Source organism: Heloderma suspectum, chromosome 12 (genome assembly GCF_057233095.1).
Source record: "Heloderma suspectum isolate Gila_16-S chromosome 12, 16-S_ref, whole genome shotgun sequence".
Classification (NCBI taxonomy): domain Eukaryota; kingdom Metazoa; phylum Chordata; class Lepidosauria; order Squamata; family Helodermatidae; genus Heloderma; species Heloderma suspectum.
In genome coordinates, this window is record NC_139469.1 from 6451707 (window position 1) to 6475698 (window position 23992).

The following is a 23992-nucleotide window of genomic DNA, read 5'->3' on the forward strand; positions in this document are numbered from 1 at the left end:
GAAATTTAGAGGCCCTTCATAATATGAGGCCCTAAGCCATAGCTTACTTGGCTTGTTCCCAAATGTGGCACTGGGAAGAGGTAGCCACAGGCACCCCGCCATCATCCAGAGGAGAATGACTCTCCTCCCCACTGACACTGCTGAGGCCATCAGAAGGAGAGGAAGCAGCAGCCCTGCCAATCGGCTTAGAGCCAGCTATTTGACCTGCTGAACATTGTAGCTAAGAATCTAGTGCCCAGGGTTTGCTTTGTTCCACTTCCCTGCCCATCTTCTTTCCTTTTGTGTTATATCTTTTAGTTTGTAAGCCCGTTGGCAGGGACTGTCTTATTTCTGACCTTTGTAAGCCACTCTGGGAGTATTTGTGGCTGAAGGAATGTGCGTGCGTGTGCACATGTCAAATGTTTTAAATAAATAAGGGCACAATCTTATGCTTGTTTAGACAGAAAAAAGTACTACAACTCCCAGCATGCCCCAGGGAATTGCAGGACTTTTTTCTGTCTAAACATGCACAGGTTTGTGTCTTCAGTCTCAGGCAGTGCAGGAGGGCTTCCTCTGAAGTAAGTGTCCATGCAGCTGAGCTCACTATTTGGCTTCACGAGATGACCCCATTGGGTTCCAGTATTATAAGGTTGTTTCTCTGCACAATGCAGAACTGTATGCAGCCGTCGTATCTCCCCTTATGCACAAACATCATAACCTTTCCTCCTAGGTGTGTTGCTCAGGCCTCCTGATCAATTTGGTTGCTCTTATTTGCTGGCCAGGTGAGCTTCAGCCAGTCATTCACTCTTACCCTACCTCGCTGGGTTGTTGTGTGGATAGAGTGGGTGGATCATGCATGCTCCTCTGAGCTTCTTGGAGGGTGAGGAGAAAATGCAAGAAATGGTTCCTTGGAGGAAAAAAGGTGGGATATAAATCTAATAAATAAATAAATAAAATAAAATAAATACTAAGCATGCATGGGATTGTAGCGGCATGGGTTGGGGGTTTTTTTTTGTATCTCTGTAACTGATCCTGCCATCTTTGTTTCTGGCAGGCACTTGCACATGCAACAACTACCGTCCAGCAGGCTGCTCAGCACTGAAGAAGAGCGTAAGAGAATGGCCTTTCTGGATCAGACCAAAATCCATGTAATCCAAACTCTGGTTTCTTACTGCAGCCAGTGAGATGCCCCTGCTAAGCATCAAAGGCTCTTTCCTGTTGTGGGCCCCAGCATTGGTACTTAAAGGTACACTGCCTCTGAACAGGGAGGTTCCATTCAGCTCCTGTGGCTAATAGCTCTCGATAGGCTTGGACTCCACAAATTTGCCCATCCTAGAGCGACAGCTGTCTTAACCTCTTCTGTCAGTGAGTTCCACACGTCAATTCCATGTGATGTAACAAAATACTTTGTTTTGCCTGTCCTGCTCCTACCAGACCCCAAAGTTCCATTCCAGTAAGTCAGCCTTCACCAACCCTGCGCTCTCCAGATGTGCTGGACTACAATGTCCAAGATCCCCAGCCAGATGATGGGAGTGGTAGTCCAACACATCTGGAGGACACCAGGTTGGGGAAAGCTGCGGTAGGTCTGAGATAACAATTTTCTCTCGCTCTCTCCTCTCTCCATGCTGCCGTTCATAATTTTGATACCTCTATTGCATCTCCTTTCGCCTGCTGGCAGGTGCGCTGAGGCTGATGATGTGAAAGTAGTCAGGGAAGGAAGGAAATCTGCTTGCTGTTATTTACTTCCAAAGTCAAGGAAGTATTGCTGATTACACTTTCCCCTTTCCTTCTCCTTTCTGGATTTTTTTTTCTCTTCAAAAGAAGCACATTCATAATTCCAGTTTGCTAAGTTTTCTCCTTGAATGGATGTATGATTATATTGGGCAGGGGGGACGAAGATGCCCATGTCAGCTGGTGCCTGATAAAAATTAGTTTGGTGAAAATATGATCTAGGATGATTCCATCATTATACTGTACCTGGATTCCTAAGAAGGGTAATGCTCATTTAACAATAGCAACCTACGAGCCCCCATGTTTAGAAAGATGTTTGAAATTAGAGCGGTCGGACAATTATTATTTTTTTTTTGGTGGTGATCGCAGTCCTGTGGCTTTTAATTAATTATACAGTTACATTTAAACATGTTTCCGTGTTACCAAAACATCATCATTACTGGACTCTGAAGTCTGAGAAAACTTCCTAAGCCTGCCTTCCCTGCAGGGAAAACTTCCCTAAGCTCTGTGCCCTACAAACCTCACCATCCCCAGACAGCATGGACAACAGCTGGCTGTGGATGATGGGAGTGGTAGTCAAACACATCCAGAAGGCACCAGATTGGAGAAGAATGTCCTGAGCAAAAGAAGGCAAGTTACAGCCTGCAAACCATGGTTTGATAGCTCATGTGTTAAAAGTTATTTCTCATCAGAATTCTCTACTGCATGTTGAATATTCACAAAGCGTTTTCTGAATATTTTGATATTTGGCAATTACTCAATGCCAGTGGTTTGATACACAATATCCAATCCTAATAACTGAACAACACTGGATTTCAGTATTTGTTTGTCAGCCTTCCGCAACCTGGCGCCCTCCAGATGTGTTGGACTATGAGTCCCATAATCCCTAGCCATTTGGCTGGGGATTATGGTACTTGTAGTCCAACACATCGGAGGGGCACCAGGTTGCAGAAGGTTGACTTATATACAATAGCACTTAGTGTTTGAAGAATCTGGTATATGGAAAGGAGTTGGAGTTGAAACTGTATATTCCAGTGCCACATTTCATGCAGAAAACCAATGCAATATTGGAAGGTGATTTGGTTGTTTTTTGGGGGTGGGGAATGTCAATTTTTTAATGAAACTGTGTTTTAGCTCTAGCACAAACATGTAGCGAGACATACACCTGTGACCGATCTGTGGACTTTTATGCTTTTTCCTGAACACACAGGACATACAGTCTGTATGTGTGTATATATAAGATCCACACAGGGCTCCCACCTTGAGGTGCTGTGATTTTTTGGGGAGGGGGGGAGCATGATTGTTGGATGAGCTCAATGTTTACTCGCTGTCTTTGAAATTCACTGCAATTCTCCCAGTCCTAAGAAGCGGGGGGTGGTGGTGGTGATAGATTGTCTTGCTGAGGCTGTCAGATCAATGTGTGTTTTATGTCTCGCACACGTCTGCCTCTGAATTACAGTGTGGCGAGGTGCTGTGACGGATGCTTAGGTACCAAATAATTCCTTCACAGCAATCACTTGTCCAATTTGTAACTTACAGCGGTGCTATAAAATGTCACTTTAATTGACTGCTTCAGCTGCCTAAAGGGGCTGCCAAATTTTGGGTCCCTTTGCCATCTTCGGAGGAGAAATGGGCAGATCTGACAACAGAAATGATGACTTCTGAGTCTTGGGAGCAGGCCACAAGCTTGAGGCGGCTTTCTGTACCTACTCACATGGGAGAAAGCCCCACTGAATTCAGTGGGACTTACTTCTGAGTAGATGTTAGAGGATTGCAGTGTTCTTCACTACTGGGCACTTCTCAGGAAACTGCCAGTGCAATCGTATGTGTCTACTCAGAAGAAGGCCTCATGGAGTTTGATGGGAGCAACTCCCAGGTGAGTGTGTATAGCAGTGGTGCAGACTCAGGCCAGTGGTTCCAGGCCAGCCTTCAGGGGTTCCCTAGATGGCCTCTGCCAAGGCTTAGTTTTTGGCAGGAAGAGTATTAAGCTAAAATATGTGGGTATTTTTGGCCCCACCCCTTTTGTCTTTGGCCACACCCACCACTGGAATGCCTTTCCCCCGCTTCTCTGAAATGAAATCCAGCCCTTGGGCTGTATATATACCCATATCTATACCCAGGCAACATCTAAGATCATCAGAGGAGACCTTGCTGGTCATTCCAGAATGAACGGAATGTCACCATGAAGAACCCCGACAGGGCCTTCTCTGTAGTGGCACCACCCTCTGGAAAACCCTCCCCCCATGCAGTTCGGGAGGCAGAAAATGTGGCATCTTTCAAGCGCCTCCTAAAAACACACCTTTTTACCCAGGCTTTCCCTGGGTTGTAACTGCGGTTGGGTTTTAGTCTGGTTTTACATGCTGCTTTTAAACTTTTAAAGTCTCATATTAGGTTTAATCGTGTTATATTTTATAGTTTTAATCACTGTGAACTGCCCAGGGAGCCTCAGCTGGTGGGCAGTATATACATTATTTATTACATTTCTATACCACCCCATAGCCAAAGCAGTCTGAGTGGTTTACAAAAGTTAAAACATTAAAAAAACTATATACAAAATTTAAAAACCATTTACATAAATATAAAATGGACAATATATACAAACAACATAACTAAAAGCAACGTTGCACTAAAAACAATGTTTAAAAATCCAGTAATAAAACACAGCTTAAAACAACACTGCTTAAAAAGAGGATACAAAAGTCAGCAAAAGGAATATGAGTTCTAAAAAGGTAAGGCCTGCTGGAATAATAAATAAATACAATATATAGGATTGCAGCCTCAGTTAAGAGTCAACTTGTTAAAAGCAGGCAGGTGTCTGGTAACTCAATATTAAGGGGCAGAGGGGAGAAATCTCTCCAATTAAGTGGTAGGAAAATAGAGAGTTGGCCAGTCTTTACCTGTTTGAAATTAACCTATGAAGAAATGTAAAGCTATTTGGTGCATTTCCCCCTGCACTACTGCGAAAAGAAAAAGATTATTGACACAGATGGACTGAAACAATAACCTACTGAAGGTGCTGGGATATTAAATATTCCATTAATACAGTGCATCACTCGATGGATTTTAATGTTTGTAGTTAAGTTGGTCAGTTGAAAATGGAATCGAGGTAATACGTTAGTACTGATTTTGTCCCATAACATTTATATTAAAAATTAAATTAAATTTAGCATTGTGGGGAATTTTTATGGGCTCTTTTATGAGCATTTCTAACCATGGCAAAGCCGACTGTGGTCATTAAGAACCTAAGGAGAGCCCTGCTGGATCAGACCAAGGGTCCGCCTAGTCCAGCATTCTGTTCACACAGTGGTCGACCAGCTGCCCATGGGAAACCCACAAGCAGGGCGTGAGCACAACAGCACCTCCCACCCATGTTCCCCAGCAACTGGTGTACACAGGCATACTGCCTCTGATACTGGAGGTAGCATAGAGCCATCAGGACCAGTAGCCATTGATAGCCTTATCCACCATGAAGTCGTCCAATCCCTTTGAAAGCCATCCAAATTGATGGCCATCACTACATCTTGTGGTAGCCAATTCCATAGTTTAACTAAGTGCCGAAGAGGAGTCGAGCCAAGAAGGGCGCAGATGTCCACAAGCCCCTTTCCGCAAAGGCTTCAAGTGAAAATGGAGGGCCACTGAACATTCAGCAAAGCCTATTAGGTGTAAAATGCTACGAACAGGATGTAACAGGACACACACACATGCATATATGCAAGTAGGACTTGCAACAGAAAATTGCAGTGTGAAGTGCTGCTGTTCAGGGTTTCAGCCAGTCATGCCTTCTTCCAGGATACTCCATTACATTCCTGTCCCTCCTGGTTCCCCCCCGCCCCCGCCCAAACACTCAGCTGGCCCTTTGCTCAGTTCGGGTTATGGTCCCTGTTACAAAGCATTCTGTAGTTGACAAGCAAACTTAGTCCTCACTGGGCTGTTTTGGAGCTCCCCTTTTTTTCCTAAATATTTTTTAAACTTCTGCAAAACCTGGGTTCCCCTGAACCTGCCGTACCATCCTCTTGTGCACGGGTGGTGCTGTTCAGGCTACATAAGCAATGGCACTCACCTCTGAAGATTGGAGATAGAAGGAGTGATGCATTTTAGTTGGACAGTTCCCTTGCACTAGGAGCATATTATGTAGTGTCACATAGCAGTTTCAGATAACAACCTAAATAGATGGTTTGTTCTTAGAAAGAGGATGCTGTTTCTGTTATTGAGAAGAAACCATTCTCTTAAAATGGACTTGGTTAAGTACATTTTAAGAGAACAGTTTCTTCTTAACAGCATCCTCTTTCTAAGAACAAACCATGTATTTAGGTTGTTATCCGAAACCACTCCATTGCCTTTAATTGTGCTGGAGAGGTAAGATTTCCCACTCCAAATATCTATGCTAAAAATGGTTGGTAAAGAGTTTCCTGACACATTTAACTCATGGTCTTTCCCAATGGATCTTAAACAAGATGTTATATAGCATGATGCTGCAGCATATAATCTCGGTCGTTCCTCCGGTTTTAGGTTAGGATCCAAAATTTATTTTACAAAATCGCTCTTCCAAGGCCAAATCATCACAACTTAAAGCCACTCTCAAACAGAATACAGCAAAATAAAAAGTTGGAGCATAACACGAAAGAGGTAGCCACAGAACCAAAACTAAGAGGAAAGTTTTACAATTCCATCTAAATCCCAGCAAAGGTGTACGTTTTCATATCTCCCCTGGAAGCAGGTTTCAGAAGGAATGAGGCTATAAAGGAATAAGGCTATAAAGGCTTTGCTTTGAGCTGATATTATCCTTATCCATTGCAAGAATGGAATATATGAAATCACCAAACCTCAAGAAGCTGGTTAAGCAGCTTCTATGAATACACTGTGACTCCCCTATTTTTCTCCCCTACACCCACCCAGGTTCAAAACAAAGCTCTCTGCACTTCGATGGAGAGTGCCCCCAAAGTTACCCTGGGCTTGTCTAGGCTGCTTTCAGAATGGGGGAGGGGAAGGAAAAGCCCCCAGTGGAGAGCTCGCTATCACCATGAAACCTTTGGATCCCATTTATGAGATGAACTACTCTGGAACTGAAATCGTTAAAATCAAAAAGGCAGAAGAACATAATGGTCACATGGAATCATAGAACTATAGAATAGTAGGGTTGGAAGGGGCCTACAAGGCCATCGAGCCCAACCCCCTTCTCAATGCAGGAATCCAAGTCAAAGCATCCTTGACAGGTGGCTGTCCAGCCTCGTCTTGAATGCCTCCCATGTGGGAGAGCCCACCACCTCCCCAGGTAATTGGTTCCATGGTCGCATTGCTCTAACAGTCAGGACGTTTTTCCTGATGTTCAGCCGGAATCTGGCTTCCTGTAACCTGAGCCCATTAGGAATCTGGCTTCCTGTAACCTGAGCCCATTATTCCGTGTCCTGCACTCTGGGATGATCGAGAAGAGATGCTGGCCTTCCTCTCTGTGACAACCTTTCAAGTACTTGAAGGGCACTATCCTATCTCCCCTCAGTCTTCTCTTCTCAAGGCTAAACATGCCCAGTTCTTTCAGTTTCTCCTCATAGGGCTTTGTTTCCGGTCCCCTGATCATCTTCGTTGCCCTCCTCTGAACCCTCTCCAGCTTGTCTGCATCCTTCTTAAAGTGTGGTTCCCAGAACTGGACATAGTACTCTAATTGAGGCCTAACCGGTGCTGAGTACAGAACTAGTACTTCACGTGATTTGGAAGCTATACTTCTAGTAATGCAGCCCAATGAAGTCACAATGAAGTTAAGCACTTTAAGTCTCATTGAAATCAGTAAGAATTTGCAGAATAATCTTACACGTATTTACTCACAAGAAAGCCCTACTGTATTCCATGGGGAATAATTCCAGGAAAGTGTATATAGGATTGCAACCGGACAGGGCACTCCTGTATGTGTCTACTCAGATTTAAGTGCAATAGGGCTTATTCCCAAATAAATGTGCTTAGGACTCAGCTTTAAGCATGCACTTAGATCTCCCACTGAGATCAACGGAACTTAAAAAAAACAAAACTTAACACATACGTCTCCCCGGCTTCCACCCTCCACCCACACACACAAAAGCAAAATTAAATGCCATCTTGGTTTTTTGGGATAGCTTGGCACTTAAGGGGAAAGTGAGCCCAGGAAATGGGGGTCGTTCTGTCTTCTTCATCTTGAACATCGTAACTGGACTCAAATGACAACATCTGAGTATCGAAACAGAGTTTTGGGAAAGTTGTTTACTGGGTTACACTGCAGTACATACAGCCAACTCGCTCGTCATAGATTCCCACTAGGAACTCAAGCACATTACATGTGAATTTTGCTCGTATGTTTTCTAGTCTTGGCATCCCGATTTTTTTTGTTTTCTCCATGTTCCAAATAATAACAAAAGAAACAAAACAGGAAAAAAAGGGTGTCTACATGGCCAAGGCATACGGTTCACATCCAAAACCACGGTCCAGCTGAAAGGGCCAAAGTCCACTAAAGGTGGAGGAAGAGGACTAATCCGGGAGAGATCATGGCTTTCATGCCTGAGGCGTGAGCTCACCACACCCGGCATCGACAGATCACCTCATGCAGAGTTCGGATCCCCTCAATGCTTCTGTCCTTCAAGGCCATTGCCAGGAGAACAGGCTTATTCCCAGCTTCCTGAGACACCGATGTCACAAGATGCTTGGCACAGATGTGGATGAGAGGCTGAAAGGAAACAGACGTTTGCTCAGAGAAGACCATCTCCTAAACTTTACTACTGGTTTCAAAGTGCTGTTCTTGACCTTTAAAGCCTTAAATGGTTTGGGACCAAGTTACCTGAAGGACTGCCTTCACCCATATCAGCCCGCCTGCACGTTAAGGTCAGAAAGAGAGGTCCTTCTCCCTTGCTCACCTGTGAGAGCAGTCAGGTGGGTGATCACACTTGAGAGGGCCTTCTCTGAAGTGGCCCCATACCTTTGGAACAAGCTGCCATCGGACGTCCAGCATGCTCCATCACTGCAGACTTTTAAGAAGGCCTTGGAAACCTATTATTTTATCGTGGCCTTCTCTTGATATGACTCCTATTGCTGCTGTTACTGCCGTCATCATTGTTGCTGGTTTTATTGTTGGCTTTTATTGTTGTTTTTATTGTTTAATTTTTTTAAACTCTTTTTATGTATTTTACTCCTGTAAGCTGCCTTGGGAGGGCTTCTGCCGTGAAAGGCAGCCAAGAAAAGTTTTAAATAAATAAATAAAATAGGTGGCCCAGCCCCTCTCCAGCAGCAAGACGCGGAAGTCTTGCGATGTCATATGACATTATTTTATTTTTATTTTTTTACCAGCAGCTCTTCATTTGTCAAAAGAGAACGTTCTGGAATCTACACCCTGTGTCCCAGGTGATTTTCCTCTTCCACCTCATCCCAGAAGCTCATGGCCTTTACCAGGGGTGTCAAACCTCTTTCAGCCCCAGGGCCAAATTCAATTTTGGAGAAGGTCTCGGGGGCCACACTCCAGTGGTGGGTGGAGTGGGGCTGAAGGCAAAAGGGGCGGGGGCAAATAACAAATGCCCCCCCCCCCAATACCAGCATATTTTATTTGGAAGCTCTGACTTCAAGAGGAAGGGAAGCTCAGAAGGCGGCACTGAGGGAGAGGGCCTTCTCGGTGGTGGCCCCCTATCTGTGGAACAGGCTTCTGGATGAGGGCCGCCTGGTGCCAACACTGTTATCTTTTTGGTGCCAGGTTAAGGCCTCTCTCTTTTCCCAGGCATTTGGCAGCACATGATGAGTTTTAATTGGTCCTGGATGTGCCTTTAGTTATGACTGACGGTTCAAAATTGTTTTCAGTTATATGCTGTTTGTGTATACTGTCTGTCTGCTTTTATGTAAATGCCTTTTAAACTTCGTAAATTGTATTTTAATGTTTTAACTTTTGTAAACCACCCTGAGAGCTTCGGCTATAGGGCGGTACAGAAATGTAAATAATGTAAATAATAATAATAAAAATAATAAAAATAATATTATAATAATAATATAATAATAATAATAATATAATAATATAATAATATAATAATAATAATAATAATAATAATAATAATAATAAAATAATGATGATGATGCCAGGAACTAAGCCTCGGGAGAGGCACTCCAACCATTTAGAACGAGGGGGGGGAAAATGCAAAAGCTACCAAACGATTCACAGTTGGAAGGAAAGGGGGCATGGCCATTTGGGGCACCCCGGAGGGCCAGATTTGGCCAGGGACTTGAGGTTCAACACCCCCTGGCCTATACCAAGTGGGTGAAAGAGGCATCCAGAACTTGCTTAGGGGACCGCTTGTGGTGTTATCTCCTCACAGGTTCCAAGTCTGGGTAGGTGAGGAGGCTTTCCACAGGGATGGGGCCATACTATAAAAGACACTGCTGCATGCACTAACTCAGGCCTGGTCCTCAAACAGCTGACCAGCTGGTAAGTCTCTCTGACTGTACCCTTCAGGCTGCAGGTGGGGGCTCACATAATGAAGTAGATACACAGAATCATAGCATCACAGAATAGTAGGGCTGGGAGGGGCCTACAAGGCCATCGAGTCCAACTCCCTGCTCAATGCAGGAATCCAAGTCAGAGCATCCCTGACAGGTGGCTGTCCAGCCTCGTCTTGAACGCCTCCAGTGTGGGAGAGCCCACCACCTCCCCAGGTAATTGGTTCCATTGTCGTATTGCTCTTACAGTCAGGAAGTTTTTCCTGATGTGCAGCCGGAATCTGGCTTCCTGTCACTTGAGCCCATTATTCCGTGTCCTGCATTCTGGGATGATCGAGAAGAGATCCTGGCCTTCCTCCCTGGGACAACCTTTCGAGTACTTGAAGAGCGCTATCCTATCTCCCCTCAGTCTTCTCTTCTCAAGGCTAAACATGCCCAGTTCTTTCAGTCTCTCCTCGTGGGGCTTTGTTTCCAGTCCCCTGATCATCCTTGCTGTTCTCCTCTGAACCCTCTCCAGCTTGTCTGCATCCTTCTTCAAGTGTGGTGCACAGAACTGGACACAGTATTCCAGATGAGGCCTAACCAGTGCTGAGTAGAGGGGAACTAGTACTTCATGTGACTTAGAAGCTATACTTCTATTAATGCAGCCTCAAATAGCATTGGCCTTTTTTGCAGCCACATCACATTGCTGGCTCATATTCAGCTTGTGATCTACAATTCCAAGATCCTTCTCGCTTGTAGTGTTGTGGAGCCACGTATCCCCCATCTTGTAACTGTGCATTTGGTTTCTTTTTCCTAGGTGCAGAACTTGGCATTTATCCCTATTACATTTCATTCTGTTGTTTTCTGCCCAGTGCTCCAGCCTATCAAGATCACTTTGAATTTTATTTCTATCTTCCAGAAATAAAACATACACAAACCTCTTCCTACAGCTAGAAACTAGCATGTCAGGGAGAAAGCTTGGTTGCAATCTTTCACCTTGATATACTTATTGTCTATGTGCAGGGATTCCTTTGCATGGAAGAGCATTCATACACATGATGCAAACAGCTGTGAGACAATCCAGAAACAGGCTTACCACTTCAGCTGTGGCTGGGATCCCAGAGAATTTGGCAACGGAACCAAATGAGTTTGGATTTTTATGAATCTGACCAGCAGATTCAGAATCCTGCTGGGTGGATTCTGTGGACTTGCGGACTTTTTTTCTAACTTTCCTGAATTTTGCTCAAATTTTGTTGCAGAAAAATACGCAAAATAAAAAACCCGGCCCAAAATGTGCATTTCCCCCATAGGCTAAAGCGTGAATGTGCATATTTTAGGGGAACGTGTGCATTTTCACACGTGTGAATTTGCGCAAATCGAGAAACTAAAAAAATCTGATTCCATCGATGGGCGGATGTTGGAATGAAAGGTGCCCGATGATCCACTAAACACAGATGAAACAGATTTAACACAATCTGTCATCCCTACCCTGTGGGTTGTGAGAATGTACTTTTGGTGGGAAACAAGAGGAGGTTGGGGGATGCTGACCTGGTGTTGAGTGGGGTACGGCTACCCCAGGTCCGCAGCCTGGGGGTCATTTTGGACTCCCAGCTGTCCATGGAGGCTCAGGTGTCAGCTGTGATCTGGACAGCGCTGTATCAACTCCATCTGATACGGCAGCTGCGCCCCTTCCTTCCCGACCATCTGCTCCCATCGGTTGTACATGCCCTGGTCTCCTCTCGTTTAGACTACTGTAATGCGCTCTACGTGGGGTTACCCTTGAAGACGGTTCGGAAGCTGCAGCAGGTACAGAACGCGGTGGCTCGCCTGATTAAAGGCAGCCGCTGGCGAGATCACATTACTCCAGTGCTGAAGGAGTTGCACTGGTTACCAGTTGTTTTCCGGGCCAAATTCAAGGTGTTGGTTTTGACCTTTAAAACCCTATATGGTTCTGGCCCAGCCTATTTTAAGGAGCGCCTCCAGCAACACCAGACAGGCCGCTTAACAAGATCAGCCTCAGATGGCCTTCTCTCTGTCCCATCAGCCAGGACAGCTAGACTGGTGGGGACGAGGGAGAGGGCCTTTTCTGTGGTGGCCCCCACTCTGTGGAACTCCCTCCCTAGGGAACTCCACCATGCCCCCTCTTTAATGAGCTTCCGTCGTGCATTAAAAATATGGTTGTTCAGGCAGGCATTTGGGGTAGGTTAGGGTATTTTTAGAAATATGATGTTTTAATGTGGAATTTTCTTGTTTTAAACTGTTGTATTATTGTACATTGCCCAGAGTGGCTGGGTGACCGGCCAGATGGGCGATTAAGAAATAAAATAAATAAATAAATAACGTGTTCTCAGTTAAAGCACAGACTAGGGTCTTCTGTAGTATGCCCCCATCCTTCTGGAAAGCCCTCCTAAGCCACCCACACCCAGCTCCAAAAAGATTCTGCCCCTGCTCTCCCCCTGCTGCCCCCCCGCCAGCTGCTACTAAAAGGTGATTACATTTTAGCATTTTTTATTTGCAATCACTCTTCTAGTAGCTATATAACTTCCCTACATGCGGTTGTTTGCTGCCTTGCATATTCCGATAAAAAGGTGGAAGAGACATGGGAAAGAAAGAGGAAAGACAGGCAGACAGGCACCTGGAGGGAAACTGAGGCAGGGAGGCAGAGACAGGGAAGGCAGACACTTTGAGGGAAACTGAGGCAGGGGGAGAGAAAAGAGAGGCAGGCATCTAGAAGGAAACTTGAGGCAGGGGGAGAGAAAAGAACAGAAGGTCAGGCACCTGGAGAGAAACTGAGACAGGGAGGGAGAACGCAAAGGCACGCACTTTGAGGGAAACTGAGGCAGGGGGTGAGAAAAGAAAGACAGGCACCTAGCAGGAAACTGAGGCAGGGAGGGGGGGAGAGAGAGAGAGAGAGGAGGCACGCACTTTGAGGGAAACTGAGGCAGGGGTGAGATAAGAAAAGACAGGCACCTAGAGGGAAACTGAGGCAGGCAGGGAGGGAGGCAGGCAGGGAGAGAGAGGAGGCATGCATTGAGGGAAACAGAGGGAGGCAGGGAAACGGAGGGAGGCAGGGAGACACACCTCATCTTTGCCAAGAAGTACTTTGGTGGTGAGCAAGGGGGTGCCGATGCCGTCAGCCACCACGTTGGGCTCCACTGAGACGAGGGTCCCCATCTTCCCGTACTGCGTCACCACCACCAGGATCGTGTTCCCAAAGGCTGTGCACACCACCTCTGTCGGGATGCCCCCAACCACCTCTTCGGCCTGCTTCGAGGCCAGGATGGACTCGGCAGCCATGACAGAAGCTTTTCACTGCCAAAGGAAACAATCCATTGTTAATTCTGGACGTTTAACCGATAAACTGAAGGAGAAAGGTCATAATATTTAAAAACAGCCCCGTCCCCCCCGCCCGCCCCGGCCGAACAGTTTTAGCAGATGCACATTTATGTTCAGCTGTTCTTGACTTCAGGCAATTGAGGAAGGCCTACTTTAAAAGCAGCCTTTTGCTCAAATGCAGAGGTAACAAAGAGCGTTTGTTGTTTACTTTGTTATGACATTTATATCCTGACTTTCTCCTCTTCTTGCAAGGAACCCAAGGCACCTTACATGGGCCTCCTCCTCTCCAGTTCATCCTCACAACAACCCTATGAGGTAGGTTAGGCTGAGAGCCAGTGACTGGCACAAAGTCACCTACTGAGCATCATGGCTGAGTGGAGACTTGAACTCGCATCTCCTGAGTTTGTCCAACATTCTAACCACTACACCACACCGGCTGTCCTAGAAGGTCCTACAATTCCCAGTCCTACAATTCCCAGCATTTCCTAGCTGCTGGGAGTTGTAGGATGTTTCTCTCCATGCAGACACACACTGACTCGCAATGCAACTGAATTTACACTAAACATTGCAGGATGACGCTCCTTTCCACAATTCAGGTGTGTGATGTGCATCTGCTGGAAGAAGTGCGTAAGAACATTTGGGCTTAGTATACGAGAGAAGAGGACAATTTTTTTAAAAAAACAGATAATGGCGGTTATATTAATTGGTTTTTGGACAGTTTCCACCAACAACCACATTGTAGACTAATTAATAATTAAGTTTGGAGAAGATAAATGTTGTGGTTTGAGAATCGAGATAGTAGGTATGTTTATGATTCGAACCAGTGATTACTGAAAACTGTCAGTCTATTTAGGACAGCTGCTTACAACAGGTGTCTCAAAAGAACTGTTTTGTCTTCCTTCTTTAATTTTTTTTAATCCTCTTGGTGAGTATTTGCTGCTGTTGTTCTCATTTTGTATGTATTGTTGACTTTTCATCTTTTTTTGGAAGTACTGACCTCTAATTGTTTCGTTTGGGGACATTATATCAGGCTACTGATGAAGACTTTTGCATTGAAACAGTATATATTTTGCAGAACCAGGTCTATGAAGAGTTTTTTATTATTCATGAGTCATTAAATACAGCGAATAGCTTCTGTAGTAAAGGGTCCTGTACAGCATTTATTTATCCCTGATTGTTTTTTGTCTATGCACGAAAGTTGTGCCTCTAGGCACACACAGAGTACTTTTGCTCGCACTTAGCACCATGGGAATGCCATCCATGGCAGTTCATCTACATCTTCAAAAGCTGCAAGACAAAAGGAAATCCGGCACACCTGTTGTCTTTCTGCTTGCAATATACACCCATTTTCAGGTACAGGAGCCTGAAAATGTGAAAGCAGCTAAGAGCAGTGATCCATACATACCCCTTGCAGTGTGGACTGGGGTTGCAAGGCTTCCTTCCCAGATTTTGGGGTGGGGGAGGGGAGAAGAACCTTTCTGAATCTACGAGAGAGCCCAGGCATCTACAGGGGAAGGAAAGGGAAAACTTTACCAGTTGAATTTCTTCCTACAGTGCTGCTCTTAATAGAGGCCCAGGAGCTTTTAAGAGCAAAGACAGCACATATATAATATACATATACACACACGTATATACATACATACACACACACACACACACACACACACACACATTGCAATGCAGACTAGGTCTGTATTGTATCCTACCTTATTCTTTTAACTATTTGTATTGTATCTTATTGTTTTAACTGGTTGTAATCCACCCAGAGAACTGCTTGTCAGACTGAAAATGCAACGAAGGCACATTTAGATGGCAAGACGTCCTAAAACGCCCAGCACTGCAGGACATTTTCTGCACAGGAGAGCCAGCGTGGCATAGTGGTTAGAGTGCTGGACTGGGGCTCTGGAGATCCAGGTTCAAGTCCCCACTTGGTGAATGAAGCTAACTGGGCAACTTTGGACCAGCCACTGACTCTCAGCCTAACCTACCTCATGGGGTTGTTGTGAGGATAAAGCGGAGAGGAGGAGGAGAACCATATAAGCTGCCTTCAGTTCCTTGTAAGAGGAAAAAAGGTGGGATATAAATGTAATTAATAATAATAATAATAATAGAATTGCAGCCTAAAGGAAGGGGGTTCAGCACAGTACACCCCCTGCTTGGCACGCAGAAGGTCTCAGGTTCAATTCTTGGCATCTCCAGATTGGGCTGGAAAAATTCACCATGTTGGGAGTTGTAGGGCTCCCCCCGACACACACTGGCTGGGGCATGCTGGGAGTTATAGGATCCCCCACCCCCTGGCTGGTGAATGGTGGGAGCTGTAGGGCTCCCCCCCCCCCATACTGGCTGGGGCGTGCTGGGGGCTGTAGGGCTCCCCCCCCCCATACTGGCTGGGGCGTGCTGGGGGCTGTAGGGCTCCCCCCCCCATACTGGCTGGGGCGTGCTGGGGGCTGTGGGGCTCCCCCCCCATACTGGCTGGGGCGTGCTGGGGGCTGTAGGATTCCCCCCGCCCCCGTGGCATGCTGGGAGCTGTAGGGCTGCCCCCCCCATACTGGCTGGGGCGTGCTGGGGGCTGTAGGGCTCCCCCCCCATACTGGCTGGGGCGTGCTGGGGGCTGTAGGGCTCCCCCCCCATACTGGCTGGGGCGTGCTGGGGGCTGTAGGGCTCCCCCCCCCCATACTGGCTGGGGCGTGCTGGGGGCTGTAGGGCTCCCCCCCCCATACTGGCTGGGGCGTGCTGGGGGCTGTGGGGCTCCCCCCCCCATACTGGCTGGGGCGTGCTGGGGGCTGTAGGATTCCCCCCGCCCCCGTGGCATGCTGGGAGCTGTAGGGCTGCCCCCCCCATACTGGCTGGGGCGTGCTGGGGGCTGTGGGGCTCCCCCCCCATACTGGCTGGGGCGTGCTGGGGGCTGTAGGATTCCCCCCGCCCCCGTGGCATGCTGGGAGCTGTAGGGCTGCCCCCCCCATACTGGCTGGGGCGTGCTGGGGGCTGTAGGGCTCCCCCCCCATACTGGCTGGGCATGCCCGGACCTGCCGGACTCTTTCCGCCTAGAGACGCGCAGGGCTGCGCCGGAATAAAGCAACGCCGACAAACGCGTGCAGACGCGAGGCGCCGCCCCAGGCCGGGCCTGCCCCTCCAGGAGGAGGCGAGCCTGCCGAACTTCTGCCTGCAGCGCCCCTCCGGCAGGGGCGGGGGCCGCGGAGGCGCCCCCCACCCGCGCGGCGACGCCCGCCCGCCCGCCGGCCGAGGCCGCCACCCCTGCCCAGCGCCGGCGGCGCGGGGAGGAGCGCGCGCCCCGATGCGGGGGCGCGCAGCTCCCGCCGCCGCCCTTGCGCTGGCTCGGCGGCACGGCACGGCACGGCCGGGCGGGAGGGCGCGCCGCCGCCGCCGCCCCGCGCGCCCCGCTCACCCCGCGCCGGCCCGGCCCGGCCTCGCGCTCCGCGGCGGAGGAAGCCGCCTTCCCGCCGGCCGCAGCTCGCAGTTCCCCGGCTCCGCCCGCTGCAGCTCCCTCCTCCGGGCGCGTCCCGCCTCTCCTGGGCGGAGCGCCGGCCCGGCGGCAGGAAGCGTCGCGAGACGAGGGGGCCTCTGAGCATGCACAGAGCGCCCCCCGCTCAGAGCCCTAGGCGGTGTGGCCGGCCGGCTTGCGCGCCTCCTTCGAACTGCTGCGCCACGGACGCAGGGATGCGGGCAAGAGGCGCAGCTTTCGTCAACCATCAGGCGGAGGGAAAGCTGCCCCTTCTGTTGAACTTCGGCCTGCTGCGCCACTGTTCGAAGCACAGGAGGGGCTTCTGTCTCTGTGTCCGTGTGAGTGCACACTCGTGCAGATGTGTATTCTCTCTCTGTGTGCATACACACACACACACACACAATTTATTGTTGTTGTTTTGTTATTAATACAATATTTCTTGGCTGCCTTTCAGGGCAGGAACCCTCCCAGGGCAGTGCACAACGGTAAAACTCGCATAATACAACTAATACGGTAAGGAGAACAGTACAACATTAAGGGAGCAATCTTGTGGCCGCTAGTCAGCGGCTAGATTGCCATAGGATATGTCGGTTTCCAGGAACCGACCTCGGAGCCCGCGCTCCGAGATCGGCTCCAAACTTTCTCCCCCTTCCACCCTGCCTCGCAGGCAGCTCGGAACGGCCCGGCACTCGGAAGAGGAGTACAGGGTGGCGAAAAACGAGGCATTCCTCGGGGCGTTCCAGGGCAGGGAAGGCGGAAGTGCCGGAATGACACATCCTCTGTGTCGTCCGGGCTGTCTAGCCGCAAATACAGGGCAGGAGAAGCGTGGAGGGAACGATCCTCTCCACACTTCTCCTGCCCTGCATTGGATAGGCGGTCACCTCCGAGTTTGGAGGCGGCCGCCTATCCCAGATAGAATTGTGCCCTAAGTGCATTCCTATGCACGTTTAGACAGAAAAAAAATCCTACAACTCCCAACGTTCCCCAGCTAGTATGGCTGGATGGGAAATGCTGGGAGTTGTAGGCCTTTTTCTGTCTAAACATGCATAGGATTGCACCCTAAAACTCACGTGATAAAAACGAATATGCTAATAAAAACCAATAATAATAATAAATTCTATTTATATCGAATAAAAAGGAGGCAACGCTTGGCGGAAGGCAGCTGGCCCAACGCGCAGCACTTTACAGAGTATAAGAAGAGGACAGGGCTCTTGCCTCCTCCCCTCCTGCCCACCGGAATGCCCCTTTCCTCCTCCTCCTCCGAGGTCTCTTTTCTGACCTTGGAGGCAGCTGGCACAGTTCTTTCTGTGCCTGCTGCGGGGAGGGGGAGTCGGATCTCCGACTCCCCTTTCCAAGGCTGGGGTAGTGCTTCCAGCCTCGGAGGGGGGATGTGCACAATCTTGGAGTCTCTGGGATGCTTGCCCAAGGTCCATAGGATTGCTCTCTCCAAAATCCTACTGTATTGGTCAGGCTCCTCTCTTATCATGGTCATCTAGTAGCAACCATTCCATCAGGTTTCAGCAGAGGGAGCATTGAAACTGCAGGACACACTCCATCAGCTGTGCTGAGACACCAGCTCCCTTTGGCTCCTCCCTCTCCCTTAACTTTTTCCATTCAGCCTGGTCCTTAGAAGAACTTTGTAACTTTAAAAACGGGTGCCTGAGTCTGCTTATTTTCCTCTTCTCTGCAGAACCCTGTTTCCTTTTGTGACATGTCTTTTAGACTGTAAGATTGCAGGCAGTGTCTGTCTTGTCACTGATCTTATGTGAGCTGCTGAGGGAGCTTTTTCAGCCAGAGAGCAGGGCAAAAACATTTAAAATTAATAATTGTTTAGATTGAGCCATGCATATGTACAACGCTTTACTAAGTGTAAGAGGTCAAGTCCTTGCCCCGAGGAGTTTACAATCTAAAATCGAACACAGGAGAGATAACAGAGGAAGGGATGCGAGACGGAGACAGCGGGAGACAGAGGAAAATATTGGGAGGGAAAATTTAGAGTGGGGAAACAGGAGATGTGTGTCTGTGTGCAAAAACTTTCCCCTACTCGCAACGCTGTTACTTCCCTCCCTGCAGGATTCCAGGTATATCTAGTAATACAAACACATCTGGAACCCCATGGGTGGGAAAAACAGGGAAACGTGCAGCATGGGACTAAATAAATAAATAAGTAAGATTCTATACCTACTTACCTGGGAGTAAGCCTCTTTGAACTCAATGGGGCTTACTTCTGAGTCATCGTCATCATGGCGATCACTCCTGACTGAGTAAGATTGTCTTCCAAAGATAGAGTCTATATAGATAACTCTTTAAAAGGATTAGACAGATTCATAGAAGATAGGTCTTCTGAGTAGACACGCATAGGATTGCACTGTTCATCTCTTAAAGTAGCATACATTTGCATATGAGAAAAACATTCCCAATGATTAATCAGGGATACGTTTTTAGTTGATTGAAAGGTTTTCAATTGATTAATACCACCAATTAATAAACCAAACATAGCAGATGTAATTTAGATGTAATTGGTTTAAGAGAAGATGATACACCCTCTAAAATGTCTTTTATAAAATAACAGCTCTCAATTTTCCCCCTTCCTGAAAATGACAGACCTTTAATTTCTTTATGAAATCATTTACAGGAACACCATTTATAGACCATGTTCCAGCACAAAGTTTTAAAAGAATTGTTTACAGCCTCTTAAAACATACAAATGAAAGCAATACAAAATAAAATACAATGGAAGTAGTGAAGACGAGAGAGAGAGAGAGAGAGAGAGAGAGATCAGGGAAGACCAGCTATGGAGTTCCTCGAGGAAGGCATTGCACAACCCAGGAGCCACCAACAAAAATGCCCTGCTCCTCCTAAAGAACACCCTTACCTGGCACAGGATTTAATGGTAGATCTTAAAATTTGCCTAGGAGAAGATGCTCCCTGAGATGTGTGGGATTAGGCCTTATAAAGCAGGATGGGGAACCTGTATCCCTCTAGACGTTGTTGGACTACTGCTCCCATCAGTCCCAGCCAACAAGGCTGAGATGATGGGAGTTGGAGTCCAACTGCGTTTGGACGGCCACCCCTAGCCCCTTCAGTTGGGTCCGGGTCACCAAGTGGGGATAGGAAATGCGCTCTCTCCCATCCCTCGAAGAAACGGGCACCGTTAGAAGAAACCGTGCGTTTCAGCTCCTCTAGAGGGCAGCAGAGGTCCACAGAAAGGTGGTTCCACATTTCGTTCCCTAAAGGACGGGGAGCGCGGGATACCTTATCCTCTTCCCTGCCGCCCATGTGGCAAATCCTGCCTTTAGCTTGCACCCGGCGGCCTCCTCCATCTCTGCCCTTGCTTCCTACTGTCACTCAAAGACGTTCACCTGTTCGGCATAGATAATGGCCCCTGCTGTCAGCAGCATTCTCTTGCGAACTTAGAACAAAAGCAGAGACTGCCCTTGCGAAGAGTTTATATCCCTCAGCCAAGAGGGGTCTGCTCCGCTCACGCGCTGCTTCAGTGCTACCCGTCAGATCTTGCGGCATGGGGTGGAGAACCCGGATGGCTTCCTCCACAAAGGTCAAAGCATTTCAAAAACGCTGAACCCAACGTTCAGAGCGTAGAAGGGCCCAGAGCCCAGGGTGGTGGATCAGGGCGGGCACCAAGGGTAGGTATGATGGGACACCTGCCAAGGGCCCACGCCCCAGCAGGGTCCCCCTGACACGAGCCCCCGGGAGTTGCTCCTCTTCACTGTTGCAACCAGCTGGTGCTAGGGATGTCGGAGGAATTTGCAATGGGTTCAAATCAGCTCGTCTTTCTACGACTCCGACTTTTGGATGCCACAGAGGACCGACATTTTCTGAGTCACGTGGTTTCTGCAGACTTGTAGCCTTAACAACAACTGGGGTGTGTGTGTGTGCAAATGCACACTTGTGCAAGTGGAACAAATTTCTCATGCAGCCCTAAAAACACCAACCCAATTCCATCAATGAGCAGATGACAGAACAAAAGGTGCCTGGCAGTCCGCAAAACACAGAATGGGTTTAATGAAATCTGTACATCCCTGGCTGGTTCATCCACCTGTTGCTGTAGACCAGATAGCAGCGGTGGTGAGAAGGGGGAGGAGATGCCACCGCCAAGTTGCCCCCTGGCTCTCTGCCTGCCCAGCAAGGAAGTGGTACCCATCATGATAAAGAGGAAGGGGAGCAATCACAGCTGGTGACAGTGACGATGGGAAGGCAGACTTACTGAGGGAGGGGACCCATGGAGGGGCCTTGCCCAAGGGCTCTCCAAACCCTGGAGCTGGCACTGTGGTAGATGGAGCCCAGTCTTTGCACTCGGAGCTTTAGAAGAACCCAGGAAGCAGCACTCTGCAGCACAATCACCTTGGCAATCATAGAATCACAGAATAGTAGGGCTGGAAGGGGCCTACAAGGCCATTGAGTCCATCCCCCTGCTCAATGCAGGAATCCAAGTCAGAGCATCCCTGACAGGTGGCTGTCCAGCCTCATCTTGAATGCCTCCAGTGTGGGAGAGCCCACCACTTCTCTAGGGAATTGGTTCCACTGTCGTATTGCTCTAAAAGGACATTTTTCCTGATGTTCAGCTGGAATCTGGCTTCCTGTGACTTGAGCCCATTACTCCGTGTCCTGCAGTCTGGGGTGATCGAGAAGAGATGCTGGCCTTCCTCTCTGTGATGACCTTTCAAGTACTTGAAGAGCGCTATCCTATCTCCCCTCAGTCTTCTCTTCTCAAGGCTCAGTATGCCCAGTTCTTTCAGTCTCTCCTCATAGGGCTTTGTTTCCAGTCCCCTGTTCATCTTTGTTGCCCTCCTCTGAACCTCTCCAGTTTGTCTGCATCCTTCTTAAAGTGTGGTGCCCAGAACTGGACACAGTACTCCAGATGAGGCCTAACCAGTGCTGAGTAGAGGGGAACTAGTATTTCACGTTATTTGGAAGCTATGCTTCTATTAATGCAGCCCCACATAGCATTTGCCTTTTTTTGCAGCCACTTCACATTGTTGGTCATATTCAACTTGTGATCTACAACAGTTCCAAAATCCTTCTCGCTTGTCGTGTTGTTGAGCCACATATCCCCCATCTTGTAACTGTGCATTTGGTTTCTTTTTCCTAGGTGCAGAACTTGGCACTTATCCCTACTAAATTTAATTATGTTGTTTTCTGCCCAGCTCTCCAGCTTATCAAGATCACTTTGAATTTTGTTTCTATCTTCCAGGGTATTAGCTATTCCCCCCAATTTTGTGTCATCTGCAAATCTGATCAGCATTCCCTGTACCACCTCCTCCAAGTCATTAATAAAAAGGTTGAAGAGCGCTGGGCCCAGGAGGACTGAGGGCATACAGGTAACCATACACAGAAAGTGGTAATAGTTGGATGTGCAGGCACTCTTCATGCCAGTGCCCCAAGGAGAGGCCAAAAATACAGGCAGCTGAGTTGATCCATATCCACAAACCAGTTCTAGCATGTTTCCTCTCCTCCGGGAGCAGGCCTTCTGCGGAGCTCCCTCCGTTGCCCATTCAAGTCCAAGCAGCCCCCAAATACTTTACAACAGGGATGACGCACAACAATAGGCTGATGCTGGGGAAGTCCATTTCTTCCCCAGCTGCTCTGAGCATCACAGCTAAGCTCAGAGGGAACTGGGACGTCTGGGGGGTGAGGAGAAGCAGATGATGTTATTGTCCCTGCTGAACAAAGAGTCCCGGTGCTTCATGTAGTGATGGCCACCAGTTTGAATGGCTTTAAAATGGGATTGGACGAATTCCCGGAGGAGAAGGCTCTCCATGGCTACTAGTCCTCATGGCTCTACGCTCCCGCCAGAGGTGGGATGGCTGTGTACACCAGTTGCTGGGGAACATGGGCAGGAGGGTGCTGTTGCGCTCACGCCCCGGTTGTGGGTTTCCCGTGGGCAGCTGGTCGGCCACTGTGTGAGCAGAATGCTGGATGAGATGGACCCTTGGTCTGGTCCAGCAGGCCTCTTCTTAATTTTTGTGAGCTGCCCAGAGAGCTTTGGCGGGATAGGAATGAAATGAGATAAATAAATAAACAAATCCTTACGTTCTGCTGTTCAGGCCTGGATCCATCACAACGCTGCACAGGATAATAGCAAGATGCCCGATCCTAAGTCAGACTCTTTGTCTATCCATTCCAGTATTGGCTATTCAGAATCTTGAACAGCTACTATCTGGAATTGTCTTTTCCATCTTGTGCCACCCAGTCCTTCCAGCTGGAGGTGCTGGGGACTGAACTGGGGACCTGCATGCAAAGCAACTGCTCTGCCCCTGAGCTACAGCCCCTCCCTATGAGTAAGGCCAGACACTTTCACCACTGAGACCAGTCGTGTCTTTTCTGGCTAGCAGTCAGCTCTCCAGGATCTCATATAGAAAGAGAGGCTACCCAGTGGAGGCTGGTGGCTCTGAAGTCAGTGGAGTGGTGAATCCGCTCTGGGTTTCAGTCAGAACTCTAAAGGAGCTATCCAAGGAGGTATCTGCACCTTGGATAGCTCCTTTAGAGCTCTCACTGGTTCTGACTGAAACCTGGAGCGGATTCACCACTCCACTGACGTTGGAGACACCAGCCTCCACTGATGCGACCTCATCTTTTAAATGGGAGATGGCAGGGATTGAACCTGCAGACATCAAGCTGCAGAGCAGAGGGAGAGAAGAGAAGCTGGGGGGCAGGAAAGAGTGGGTGCACCCTATTGACTCTGAGAAAACAGCTGCCTTGGGCCCCCCTCAACCGCCACCTAGCGGCAGCCATTCCATCAGGCTGTTTCTCATCCCAGCTAGTCACTATGAGAATGGTCATTTTTAAGAATTGGTGCCTGAGCACGGGTGTGCTTTTCCTCCTCGCTCCCCAACATTTTTTCCTTGTGCATCATGTCTTCGAGGTTGTGTGCTTGGGGGCTGGAACTCTCTTACTACTGCTCTTTTTCGGCGGCTTTGGGAAAACCTTTGGCTAAGGAACGGGGTAAAAATACTTTAAGGCACAGTCCTATGCATGTTTAGACAGAAAAAAGTCCTTCAGCTCTCATGCTGGCTGGGGCATGCTGGGAGCTGCAGGACCTTTTTC

At 48.3% G+C, this 23992-nt stretch overlaps 1 protein-coding gene across 4 annotated transcripts; it reads right to left on the reverse strand.

Moving 5' to 3' along the window:
* Nucleotides 1–6209: 6209 nt before the first annotated feature.
* PSMG3 (proteasome assembly chaperone 3) lies at nucleotides 6210–16958 on the reverse strand. Of its 4 annotated transcripts, none has more exons than XM_084818226.1 (5): nucleotides 16871–16958; nucleotides 15453–15518; nucleotides 14870–14968; nucleotides 13210–13440; nucleotides 6217–8398 (listed from the first exon to the last, which is right to left on the reverse strand). In XM_084818226.1, the coding sequence occupies exons 4-5, from the start codon at nucleotides 13423–13425 to the stop codon at nucleotides 8246–8248; spliced, it is 369 nt and encodes a 122-aa protein (XP_084674352.1). In that variant the 5' UTR covers nucleotides 13426–13440; nucleotides 14870–14968; nucleotides 15453–15518; nucleotides 16871–16958; the 3' UTR covers nucleotides 6217–8245. The 4 variants fall into 4 exon arrangements, with proteins under 4 accessions (XP_084674353.1, XP_084674352.1, XP_084674354.1 ...); XM_084818229.1 differs by lacking the exon at nucleotides 16871–16958 and adding an exon at nucleotides 16491–16728 and having other exon boundaries at nucleotides 6218–8398; XM_084818228.1 differs by lacking the exon at nucleotides 15453–15518.
* Between the last annotated feature and the right edge of the window lie 7034 nt (nucleotides 16959–23992).